The 13,137-nt window shown below is 38.4% G+C and overlaps 1 protein-coding gene across 8 annotated transcripts in view; it reads right to left on the bottom strand.

Moving 5' to 3' along the window:
* Window positions 1-13,137, bottom strand: part of NAALADL2 (N-acetylated alpha-linked acidic dipeptidase like 2) — a 430,994-nt gene that overhangs the window by 59,168 nt on the left and 358,689 nt on the right. For all 8 annotated transcript variants that reach the window (XM_040074855.2, XM_040074854.2, XM_058422010.1 and 5 more), the window contains one exon: window positions 11,145-11,291. In XM_040074855.2, coding sequence (XP_039930789.1) covers window positions 11,145-11,291 — 147 coding nt within the window. The remainder of the gene's footprint in view (window positions 1-11,144; window positions 11,292-13,137) is intronic.

The following is a 13,137-nucleotide window of genomic DNA, read 5'->3' on the forward strand; positions in this document are numbered from 1 at the left end:
TGAAATTAGAACGACATTGATGTTCCACTTTTCAAATAATGGGTCACTTCTGATTAAACTTCGATTGAACATTCAACTTTCAATCTTAAAACAAATTGCCTCCTTCTCTTTTTAATTTGAACCCAATTTCCTGCTGCCCTCAGGTCTTGTGACAGTAATTAATTGATTTATGAATCAATTAAATGGAGATCGAAAATGTAGGCAAAATCTCTTAAAACCCCAAATCTGGCTTACTCTTGCTTATTTATGATGGACATTGCACTAAAATTCACTTCAGATTTTCTACACTCATTTTTCTAACTTAACTTAACCTTCCTCAACTAATTAAGTGAACAAAATGTTCTACCTTCTAAAGGTACTAAATTTGCCATCCCTTGTGTACTGTCTTATAACATACCTTCAATTTATATGCCAACTTTCAACCAATGCATTTTAAATCACGAATAAAATCCCACAGCACTTCTGGTGATTTAATGTAAAACAATAAATACCAAGACAGGCTTTAGAGATTTATTTTGCTGTCATTAAATAAAAAAGTTTAAAAAATATCAAATTTTGTCACACATTGTCTTAGAAGTGGAATTATTTCTGTAAATACATATGATTATTTTTTACTAGGCCAGGACAATGATGAATTCACAAGAAATTCTGTTTTCTTGACTATTACTTGAGAAACAGTAAAATTACCAGTTAGAGAAATTGTGAATTTATGTACTCAAATTATGCAAGTAATAATTCCTTAATATGCTCTCATTCCATATCCAAACCCACTGTTCCTAACCTGGTGGATAATACACAAATATCTCTAGAATTAATTTATTTTTTTTTGGGGGGGGTGGGCGGCGGGGATGGGGATGAGGGGAGGATTTTTTCTTGTTTGTTTGTTTTGAAAGTAACAGGCAGGGGAGATTTCTCCACTCAGCAATAAAGATGCTCAATCTGAAAAAACAACCTTTAGATTAAAGTTCTTTATCCAGTTTGACTTCACCCTTTTTAACACTTGTCAGAACTGTCCATACTCAGGCCATCATTGCCCTTCAGCACTTCACAATATTCATGGCATCAATTTTATATTGCACAGGAGCCAGAAGAAGGCACCAGGAAAGGTACAAACAGAGAGGAAGCAAGTGAGAGCAGAAATCCTCCTGAAATTTGTACAGGTAGGCAAGAGGTATAAATGTGCTAATCTTACACTGCTAAAGCCTGCAAGGCAAATACACAAAAGAAGGATGGGAGCCAAGAGGAAAAATGTTTATTTTCTTCATACAGACCAAAGAATAATGTCTAGAAGGTGAGAATTTAGGGGTTGCTTTTGCTGTATCAGGACTGACACTATGCACTGTTACCTGTCCGATATAAATACATGCCAAGTGTGTTCCATGAGCTATTAACCTGTTTCTTTCTGTCCTTCTGCTTTTTTGTAATACAACAGCACAAAAAGTAGAATTGCAGAAAACTGAAGGATACACACAAACATGCAGTGTCTGGCCACCGAAACACAAAGTAGACACTGCACATCTTCAGAATCAGCCTGGGCACAGGTTCAGCTGGGAGGCTGAAGTCACAGAAGGCACGCTCTGAAGTTGTGCACTGCCCAGAACTATTACCCAGAAACCCAGGGGCTTCGCAACTGCATCAGGACTCGTCTGCATCTGGATTCAACACCAGTGCCAGAAAATTGTCATAGCATGATGGAGAAAGCCCAGTCAGGAGAAAAGATAAAGAGAGAGCAGCAAGGAGAACAAAAACTCCTCTGAAATCTGCACTGCAGGCTCTCACTAATTCCTTCTTCCATTTTCCCTAAGTCAAGCAATTGGTGTCCTGGCAGAAAATATACAATTGCATTTCTTTGTGAAAGAGTTGTTTCACCTCACCTAGGCTAAAGGGCCATCTCTTTCCCTTTTTTTACTGCCTGGCAGGGTGGTTGAACAAGAGGTTTGACTGTAAGAAGGATCAAAAAGACAGTAATGGAAAAGGGATCTCATAGAATAAAATATGGCTTATCATCAGCTGTCTGGATTACTCTTACTTTGGGAGGGTACTGCAGACTGAAGCAGATTTACTGAAAAAGTGGATTATGTAGAATAGAAGAGACTAAAACCAAAGTGTGTTTTCTAAAGTGTGGGTTAAATTGAATTGATGAAATAATAACAGGCATATAGGATTTCTCACCAAGAAAGGCCCATAGGGCTGCAAATATATTGCAGAATAGAGCTCCTGCCTCTCCATCTCACTGGCAGGCTGGCTTTACCATTTCTAGCAAATGCTCCTGATATCTAACTAAATATCACCTCCCAAATCCACAAAGGATTACAAAATTATGTAAAAGTTTGTTTCACTGATGCAAAAGACATAAAATAGGTCCTTTAAAATTATCTTTATAAAGCAAAGCTCTGCAATTGCCACAGCCTAACACGTGTCTTCAAAGTGAGAATGCCCCTACTCTGGAAAACAGGCATGTCAGATGGAGTTTCTGACAAGAATCTTTTCTTCTGTATTTTCACCATTTCAGTTTACTGAAGAACTTTCAGAAAAGAAACAAAAGCACATCTATCTTCTGTTTGAATATTCTGGTGAAGATGTGCAGTGACCTTGCAATGCCACCCATTGCTGGACAAAATGAGCAAGGCCAGCCAAACAAGTCTTTACAGAATATAGGAGAGGCAGAATTGGAATCACTGCTGCACAAGTTATTTTATTATTCAACTCAACTGCAGCCAGAAAAAAACCCAGCCAACAGTCATAAGGAAAAGAATATAAGCACATTTCTCTCATCTCTTTTAATTTAATGTTTTGTTCCTTATGTTAGCAAGTGAATTGAAATAATCACTGTAAAGCTATAAATTCACAGACTGCAGCACAAAGAAAGCAACTTTTGGGATGTCAGGATACTTCCCTGGCTTTATTCCTCTGCAGTTTTCTCTTGGTGCTTCCTACACTGAAAGCAGAATCAGCAGTTTAGGTAGGAGTGGCCCAAGTCAGAAATCTGGAATCTGATATAGGATCTTCCCCAAGTTTCAGAACTTAGAAATAGAAGGCTCGGTAAGATTCAGCATATCTAAGGGAGAACAGCTTTTCTTGGATGTATTGTGTGAAGGGTGCAAGAACATTTTGTAACATCTTATGATCAACTGTGAGCATTCAAATTATGCAGAAACATCAAGATCCAGGAAGATCACCCTAACAAAGTCCTGCTGGAAGACATGAATCCCAGTGACAATGTCTTTCACAATCAAATATTATCAATGCTTTTATTTCACTTTTTATTCAATGCTTCTTATTTCCCACTTTTATTTCTAGTGCTCAAAAAACAAATTTATTACACTGAATGAAGACAGCTAATGTTAGACACTAGACAGATACTGTGTAGGTGGGAGGCTCACCACCTTGCAGTAAGAATAAAAATTGTCTTTTGCTAACAATAATAATGTCTTCAAGACAATATTTATCAGAAGCATTATTAACCAGCTCTTCAATGTCCATGATAAGATATATCAAATATTACAAATTTTATCAGCGAGAATACATCACTGACCCAAACCATTGCTCTTTGGCTGTACAGTGATCTTGCTTTTTTTCCCCAAAAAAGACCAAACTGAGTGGCACACTACTAATATCTATTGGCAGAAAACAAGTTGTGATATTTCTGCCAGGCATTCTATGATTAGATTTTTAGTTGGTCAGTTGAATTCAGCCACTCAGAAGGACAGTGGTAAAATGTTACCATGAATGCAATAGGCCGTTTTATTCTCCAGGAAGAACAGAGAGTTCCGTGACATCTGCCCTTAGATAATACATATTTTCAGTAACTAGATGCCTCAAACAGAAGCAATTAATTGGCGTCTAAACAAATTTTTCACATTTTCCCATATCCCATTGATCCTGTTAACTCCCAGGCTGTCTTTCTTCCACTGACTTCCAACGATCCTCAGCCAATTCCAAGACACTGAGGAGCCTCTGAGAGAATCTGCAAGGACAGAGCTCACAGAAACAACATGTACTCATGCAGTGTGAATGGATGCTAAAGAAGCTGTGTGATTTTGATCCCATAAGGCAAGTTTACATAAAGCTTCTTACCCTTCTGGATGCACTGTGTGATGTTTGGGATGTCAAAGCACTAGGATTTGTGAGGCCAGACAGAAATTTTTGGAGCAGAGTAATGTATCCAAACTGATGAGGACATCATCAGTTTCACTAGCATTAGTGCAATAACAAAGATGCTCTTCCATGAAATTAAGTAGCTAAATATTCATATTATTCAATAAAACAACTCAAGCAATCAGTCGAACATCAAATACATTTTGTCTTGTAAAACACCGAGCCATTAACCTTAACAATTTCACCATGCTCTCACTACCAAATTCGACTCAATTAGCATCCAAAGGAACAGATGGACTAATGAATTAATGAATTATTGGTGAGTACTACACTAACCCCTGACTGACCTGAGAAATTAGAAAACACTAATTTATGCCAGAGACAGAAAAAAACACATTGGTCAGGAAAAAAATCAGTCTGAATAAAGAAAAGCAGAGCCATTATAAAGACAGCATAACCCATGAGTGAGAAAGGCAGCTGTGGTTTGGACCCACAGGCAGTCCCAAGGCAACCTGCTGGGGATTCCTGGAATTATTCCTTGTTACACGCTGGCAGTTCACTGCTTATCCACAGAGACAAACGAAACCTCTCTTCACCGTGACACAACCAACTCTCCCTGCTACACCTTGCTGCCCACGAAGTTCACAGTTAATAAACTCTCTCAGCAGCAAGTGCAAGAGCATCAAACTCTCCAGAGGCAGCTCAGGAAAGGGAATGCTGGGTTCCCAAGCAACTGTCCTGAGGCTGATATGCATTCGCTCCTTTGCAAAGACTTTCTGGTACACTAAGCACACCGGTACTTTGATTCTTTCATACAGGCATGAAACATCTCCAGTAACTCCCCATGGGCAACTACCAGCCGTGTTATTTCCCTAAAAAATTTGACATGTATCAGGGAGTAAAGAGCAGTAGAACAGGGAATGAGGGGAGCCATGCAGAGCTGTATTTTCAGATGGAAAAGCTACGGAATCGCAGATCATCACAGCAGCACACTGCTATTATGCAAACTCCCTCCCAGTCTAGATGTAAGAGGAGAAACGTGGCTTCTGCTCGGGGTAAGAATCTCCCTGGAATTACAGACTCAGACAACCAGTGCTAAATCTCTGTCAAGGACATTCACACAAATGCCACAGGCCCTGAAGTTCTCTGTTGAGCAGCTAAGCACATCATGTCTCTGCATACTGTCTGCCCTGATCCCTCCAAGAAAATGATGCTGTGATGCTTCTAATGGAATTTCTTGATAAACATGCTTGGCTCTGATAAATTAATTGGTACTGGGCAACACTTAATCAAGAAGGACATAAATAATAATGTAAGATAAACAGCAGAACATTTACCAGAAGGGCCTGGTCAGCTGTAGATAATCCAAGCAGTCAGAAATCTCAAGACTATGTACTTGGCTGTACTAACTCTTTCCTGGCTGGAAAGGGACTGGAGGACACACCAGAAGTAAAGGAGAAAAATCATCTGGATGTGGAGCAAAAGAGAGATTAATGCTGTGATTCAAGATGGTGAGATAACTGCATGTAAAATACAGAGCTCCAGAACTTCAGAACATAAAAGTGGATTGACTTTAAGCACTGGAACTGTTTGAGCAGTGATTACATTACTGACACAAAACCAGCTCTCAACAAAGCAGGTCAGACTACTCAGGTTTGCTTTCAAGGTGCACACACAAGTACAAGGTTGTATTTGTGAAGATGAAACTGTACCACAGATGGTTTCTTTCCATTGATTATACACATATAGATGCATTTAAAAACGAAATGTGTTTGGGGTTCAAACACCAGTTTCCTGTTCATTTTAGAACAGATACAAGGCAGATGCACTGAAGAGCACTCCAACAGTGCTCCTTCAACACCAACAGAAGAACATCAAAAAGACAAAAGCAGCTTGCAACATGAGAGTTATTTTTTTTTTGTAAACTAGACCCTAAGTGTTCTCCATCAAGGACAGTTCCACTGTTTCTTTCTCATAACAAAGAATTCTTGGAAAGCTTTGGAGTTCTTTTGAGAGGAGCGCATGATGTGTCAGTCTAAACACGTAAATACTGAAATCAAGACACTGCAGTAAGCTTCCTCCCAGAGTAATAAAAAGGAAGAGAAGAGGGCAGGACAGGGTGGGAGGGAGGATGCAGAGGCTGATGGTAAAAACAACCGAGAAGCCACACTCACTGAAGAGTTAAGATTTAATGCCCTCTGTTTTACACCAGTGTGGGTGAAAATCACTTTTAAGGGCCCTAATGAAAGTTGAAAGTTACCTTCAGAAAGTTATGCATATTTCAACAGAAATAAAAATCATTATGCATTCTCTCTAAAGAGGATACAATCTCAAACTGTCAAAATTCTAAACTCTTCCACATATATTACATACAAATGCCTTCTATAAAGAAACCTCTTTTCATTTTTCTTCTAAATTAGCTTAGTGGTCCATGGTATTACACTACCTCAGTCTAGCTTGTGAATAATGTGACAGGTAATTTTTATACTTCTTGCCTGTACTTAAGTTTGAGTGAAGATACGGAAAACAACTTTTATGATCTAGGTGTAAAAGTAAATGTTCTGTGAGTCCTGCATACCCAAACGTGGACCTCTGCTATGAAATGTTTCACGGTGATTATGTGTCCATCAATAAATAACAACAACAAAAAGAGTAAGTTGTTCGTTTTTTTTAAAATAATGTGCATGTGCAGCAGTTTTGGGTGTTTTTTTTTTCCCCTGAACAAAGTGATAATGCTAATGTTGATGTAACTTACCACATTATCACAGACTCTGTGTTATCAGATAGAAATTATTCTGTAACAGGATGCACTGAGAAGGATGAACAATACGCAGATAACATGGGGAAATCATCCAACTATAATTTTAAAAAAATGGATTCCTCATCAAACTGTTGACTGCGATGACACAGAAATGGATGGTAACAGTCAATTTCCATCTTGAAAAAAGCTCAAAGTACACCTGTACCGGCTCAAGTTTGCAAGTGATGGAGCTCAAAATGCTGAACAGTTAATGATGTTTGAACTATAATACTGAAGGAACAATCAAATCTCTGACTGAAACCATGGAAAACCCAGTTTATATTTTCTACTATAGAAGCCACAGCAAGGCTCTTTTTCTCAGTCTGTGTTTACTTGTGCTCCAGGACTTCAGCTATGCTATAAACTGTGCTATAAAAGAAGTCATCAAAAGAAATTAACTTGTAACTAAGGGGTTGGACCTTTTCCCTTCAGGGAAGAAGCCCAGTACTACCCAAACACAAATCTTTTAAAAACTACATTTCCCTGTCCCCTTTCCTGAAAGACAAAAGGCCATCAGAATGCTGAGTCTAGCAGAGCAAACCACACTTTAAGGTGCTCCATCAAGAGGAAAATTAAACACAGAAAATTACAGAGATGATGCTCCAACAGAAAGAAAAACAATGCAAATCTTAAGGAAATAAGAGAGAGAAGTCTGAGAAACAAAGGTGAGCTGCAAGTGACAGGGCAGTATTTTCTATTACACAGGCACACAATCCATGTATACCCATTCAAAAATGAGAACTGCTATGAATCCAAATAGAAACTGAGTGCACATCCTTGAGACCATACAGCACCATATCCAGTGCTATCAGAATTATTCCTAATTTACAATCAGGTAACCAAGAGCTGAGCTTCAGCCAAGTAAAGATTATTTTGTTTACAAAATTAAAACACGACAGGGGAGGAATTTGTATCTAAGACACCAAGCAGAGTTGTGATGAGCAGGCACTTTAGTCTGTTACAAGAATGCATTTTCTATCATCATGGAGGATGTGTATGTGTTCTACCTGTTACACCATTTTGTGGTTTGAAGAAACATTTTTATGCAAACAGGACTAATATTTTCAAGAGCACAGAAGCAGTCCACACATGGGGAAAAAAAAAATCAGTATGTACTCACCTGTTCCATGTTGTTATTTCTGATGTACCAATGCTCATACAATCGAGTTATCTGACTCATATTCAGCTTTTATGTAGTACAGAGAGTGACTAAGACAAATCTTTGATTCAACAGCTCTCAGTTTATGCTACTCTTCCTTGTTGCTGTAAAGCTGAATATGTTTGTAACACTATTCTCTGCTGAGGTGAGGATTAATACACTAATCGTGGCTTTCAGTAACAGAGAAACAGTTTTGAAATCAACATTTAGGTTACCCTCTGGAGACTCTACACAGTCAATTGGATGCACATTAATCATTATCTTGAACAGCGTTAAGTCCTCCTGAAAGCAAAATAATCAGCAATATTGGGAAAATCTGATCAGCTTGTCATCTAACACATTACTCATCAGGATTTGACCCTCATGTGGAGGAAAAGCCAGTGCACCAGAGATAAGGAGGAGGAGGAGAAGAAGAAGTTGCTTTCTTCAGCAACTGCAAGACAATCCTTGGAAATTGGGGCAATCTGATGTTTTTTTCTACGTGAGGCGCTCATCCAGGTTTACTTACTCTGAGACTAAAATTCTGCATGTTTTCTGCTGGTGAATAAATGAGCTTCATTTCACCCAGTGCACTTCTACAGCAGTGGCTGCATTCTCAGAATGCACTTTACTGGCTCACAGACCCAACCATTTGCCAGGCAGATTTCACCTCCCCGAGGCTGTGGTTCACTGTATTACGTAATTCCAAGCCAGACAGTTTTACTTACTCTTCTGGCCTAAATGTTTCCTCTTACAACTTTTATTCCCTCGTATTTACTCCTCAGGTTCCTGTCAATGAAAGGTTTTTATAACCTCCTCTCTGCGGACTGGCATCGCTCCGGCTGTGTAAGAAATGCATTTCTAAAGCTGACCTGGAGCTGCTGCTCTGGAGGAGGAAGAATACAAGCACAGGTCTTGGGCTTTTTAACTCTAAACCGGTTTTTCTCAGCTGTGGAACAGCATCATTTTTATGTGACACTGCACGCTGGCTGACAGGTGGGTAAAACAAACAACTGATGTATATTCCAAAGGAAGAGTGATTCCTGAGCAGGTCACAGAAGTGAAAGGGAGAGAAGAGGAAACCGACCTGGCAAAATGATAGCCTACAAAAGCACATCAAAAAGTCCATTTCTGAACCTGTTTGCCCAAAGCTTGTTTTGCAGTGAAGCTGACAAAGCTGAGGCGCAGTTAAAAAAAGCTGAATGGAAACAAACATGCAAAAATCCCTCCCTGCAAAACAACAGATTTTTATCAGCCCCTAACCTGCCTAACAGAAATTCCTACAATGTTTATTAATATGGCTGTCAACACACAATAATTTTGTCTGCCTTATAATATCTGTCAATAAACAGAATCCACAATAAACAATGGCAATAAACAGCAAAGGATAAACAGATTGCTTGTTTGATAGAACATAGGAGAGACAATGAGCTTATCTTTTGGAGGACTGTTAACAACCCATACAATAAATAACAGAGATATAGCAAATAATCCAAATTCAATCATCCTGTGTAACTTCACTTTTAGGGAAAAATTCCATCCTCTTGCCAAGAGAAGTTTACACATTTTGCCAAGCAGATTTATTGCTCACATAAAACAGATCTCATGGGAACAAGGTCTCCTACAGTCTGAGAAGTGCAGTATGTCTACTTCAAGACTGCAGATTACACTTACCAAATTTATTCCTAGAAAATTATTTTTCAAGAAGGACAAAAGTTGATTTTTTAACGAAGAACCAAATTCAGAGTGTCATGTTTAAGCAAATGCAGAAATATTGTCTTTTATGATTTTAATTAAATTGATGAGTCATTCTGAGAGACAAAAATGCAAATTTACAAGGTTAACTGAACATGAAGGATAACTCTGGATTAAAGTAGACAATAGCCAAGGGAACCTTCAGTGTTTATATTGTAAATGTTGCTGGGAAACACTTACTATTTTGATATTCTGAACTTTGCAGATTCTTTCTCATGCTCTATAGATTGTAAATGCACAGACCTTGAATGAAAACTATGTGGAACAGCTGCTAAGTGACAACAAAAAATTCCTTTGGACCACAAGCTTTCCATAAACACTGCACTCACACATGTTCTGCGTTCGGATTTGCCTTACAGCCTTTTACCTTGTGTTTAATCTGAAACAGAAAACTTTGCCTGATAGATGCCACGATGTTTAGAAACAGAAGTCTCCTTACTTATATAAATTCTTGATTTAATCTATTTTCATCTACTCAACACAACAGCAACGCTCCCTCTTTGGCACATCCCTGCTTTGTTTTGCACATGTGAAAGAAAAGCATATTAGCATGCGGTGTCAGGAAACATTCCAGCTCAAACCCAGCCTCAGCTTTGCTCCTCAGCTTGGAAAGATGTGTACAAGGGAGATGAGCACAGTGAAGAGAAGAAAAAAGAGAAATGAGGAGAATATGAAGTCAGGGCATCACTACATTTGCATGAAAGCACACACCTCTTCTCCTGCCTACTGTGTCTTGAAATACGTAATGCCCTCATGCTTCCTGACCCTCAGCTCACCAACTGAGGGTGAGTTTGAGATGTCCAGCTGCAAATAACCTGCACTATTTAAGGTGGAGGAAGGACAAACCCTCCTAATAATTCATTTGTGTCCACTTCCAACCTGAACTCCAACCAGCATTCCTTCCACCTAGCTTGCAGAGAATGATGGACTGAAATAAAACATGGTGTCTGGAAGATTCCAATCAAGCATACAGATCTTTACCAGCAATGTTCATCCTAGAGAATCTTATTTTTCTCATGGTACAAAAAAGGATATAGAGTTCATTTTGAAGATTGTCACATCCTACTGTGCAGTAAAAAAATACACATTGACACCTGTTTCCTCTATGTTGAAAACAGTCTGAAAAGTTGGGTTAGATAACACGTAGCCTATAAAACTATCAGCAATATTAACATTTTTAACATAACATCCTTCAATGTGCATCTGTTTCTTTGAATACCATATCTCTACAAAACCAGTCACTGTGGTAATCCTCTGAAGACCTAAAAACCTGCACTTAGAGGAGATAAATTTCCACTAAAACAGGATATGTAATTCTATCTTCCTGCTATTTTCAGTTTTAGCCATAGCTACCTCTGATGCTTTGATGTCCTCATAGGAAAACTGCGTGGCAGGTACTCCGAGGTGGTTGATGAAATAATCTGCATCTCCCTGTATCTGCACAGAACTCACATTGGATCCTGGACATTTAGCCTTTTCCACACAGCTGAAGCTCTGGCTCTGAAAAAAAACAAACACAAATCAAAGCTCTTCTTAATTATTTGCAGTCAGACTCTCGAAGACTTGTAGCAATACCTCATTCAAACAGCATTCTTTGTGCTGAAGCAGCTTCAGCACAACAGAGAGTGAAGTTTTGCTGCAACATGGCTGAGTATTTCAGAGGACAAAGAAACTGAGATGGCTGCAGAGGCAAGAGAAGAATCAAGGCACATGAAATGTCTCATGCTGGCCAGAAGATTAGAAGGCATCATGGTGCCTTTTGGAAGATTTTGAGATCTTTATTGGCCCCTAGGGAATCATGGTTTTTTTCAGTTAACAGCATGCTCTGCCACAACAAAAATCTGAATGAGATTATCATATTGAATCTATGATGTGTCTGTGAAATACTGGCAATGTAAAGAATTTCCCACAGTTGCAAAGAAGGGCTTAAGAGAAAAACAGAATTAAAATGCTAAAGATACATAATACTCCTCTTCTGTGTAAGTAACATACATTTTCTGCGTATTCTTAAAACAATTCTTGTCGGTTCTTAGCAACAGAACTGTAATAAATATGGAAACTGCAAATCAAGCCCAGACTGAGTGTTACATACTTGTGTAGGTTTTAAATATATCAGGTAATTAAACACTTAATAAACAGTAGGCGTAAAGGCTTTCAACATCTATTATAGCAAATAAGCTATTTAGGTTTCTTTTCAACAATATTAGGAAGTTGAAGTATGGGAGATTATTTGCATTTAGCTAACAGTTTATATAGTATATCCTAACTTCCTCACCTCTACCTACAAAATTACAGGCTTTCTAAAAGAATAGCCTAAGATTGGTCCTACTTTAATACAAAAATACAGCAAATTCTGTATATTAAAGTCGCCGAGGTTATCAGGAAAATGTTAGATGGAGACAAATCTTGGTATTTTCCCATTTCAAAATTAGCATAATTATTGCTTCACCATTTCATTTCAGTACTATGAAGAATGCAATTGCGTATTACACAGTTTAAATAAAGGCTGCAGAGTCTCACAGAAGACTATTTTAAAATACCTTCAAGAAATAGCTTCCATTTCATAAGTAATTTTGAAAGGTGGTTGTATCACTTTTTTTTATCTGTTAAGCATTTCTGCTCCTGCCATTCTTACAATCATTCACAGTTGTTCAAGGTCTGTCCAAAAAGTTCTAAGAGAAATGGCAGAAACCTTAACAAATTCATTGGCAAAGGTGTTTTTAATAACCACACTTGTATGTCCTACAGTCTCTCTCACTCCAACCCACTGCATAGCACACATCCAGGCAAACAGCTGTATTTATGAATTCATGCACAGATCTGTGTACAAGATCCACTGCTCCTTCCAGGAATTGTAAGGCATTTAAGGATCACCCAGTGCCCTACACTGCAACATAGATCAAGCCCTCCTCATTTTATACTGCCCACCACAGCTGGTCAAGTTTCATAAATAATGAGTAGCCTTTTCTTCCTTTAATGTTTAAAGGCTCACTGAATGATGTGAAATTGTGAAATACAGCTTTTGGCAGTTAATTCTGAATATCCACCAACCCCCACTTCTTCCAGCCTACCAGGAGCTGAAGAGATGTCTTCCTAGAGCAACCATGAAATTTAGGTTTTCTTATGCATGAAAGTTTATATATGAAATGTTTACAGCTTTGGTTAAGATGACGATAAAATATGGTGGTTTGGGGGTTTTTACGACCATCCTTGACGGTATAGGATTAATATTTTTATGACTGCAATGTTCAGTTCAATAGTAGAGCATTTTAAGAGTTTAACTGCTTTATTCCACTTCCACTGTTCTGACACACAAGCCCAACAATAAATATTTAACCCAGCACCA

This window comes from Hirundo rustica, chromosome 10, assembly GCF_015227805.2.
Source record: "Hirundo rustica isolate bHirRus1 chromosome 10, bHirRus1.pri.v3, whole genome shotgun sequence".
Lineage (NCBI taxonomy): Eukaryota > Metazoa > Chordata > Aves > Passeriformes > Hirundinidae > Hirundo > Hirundo rustica.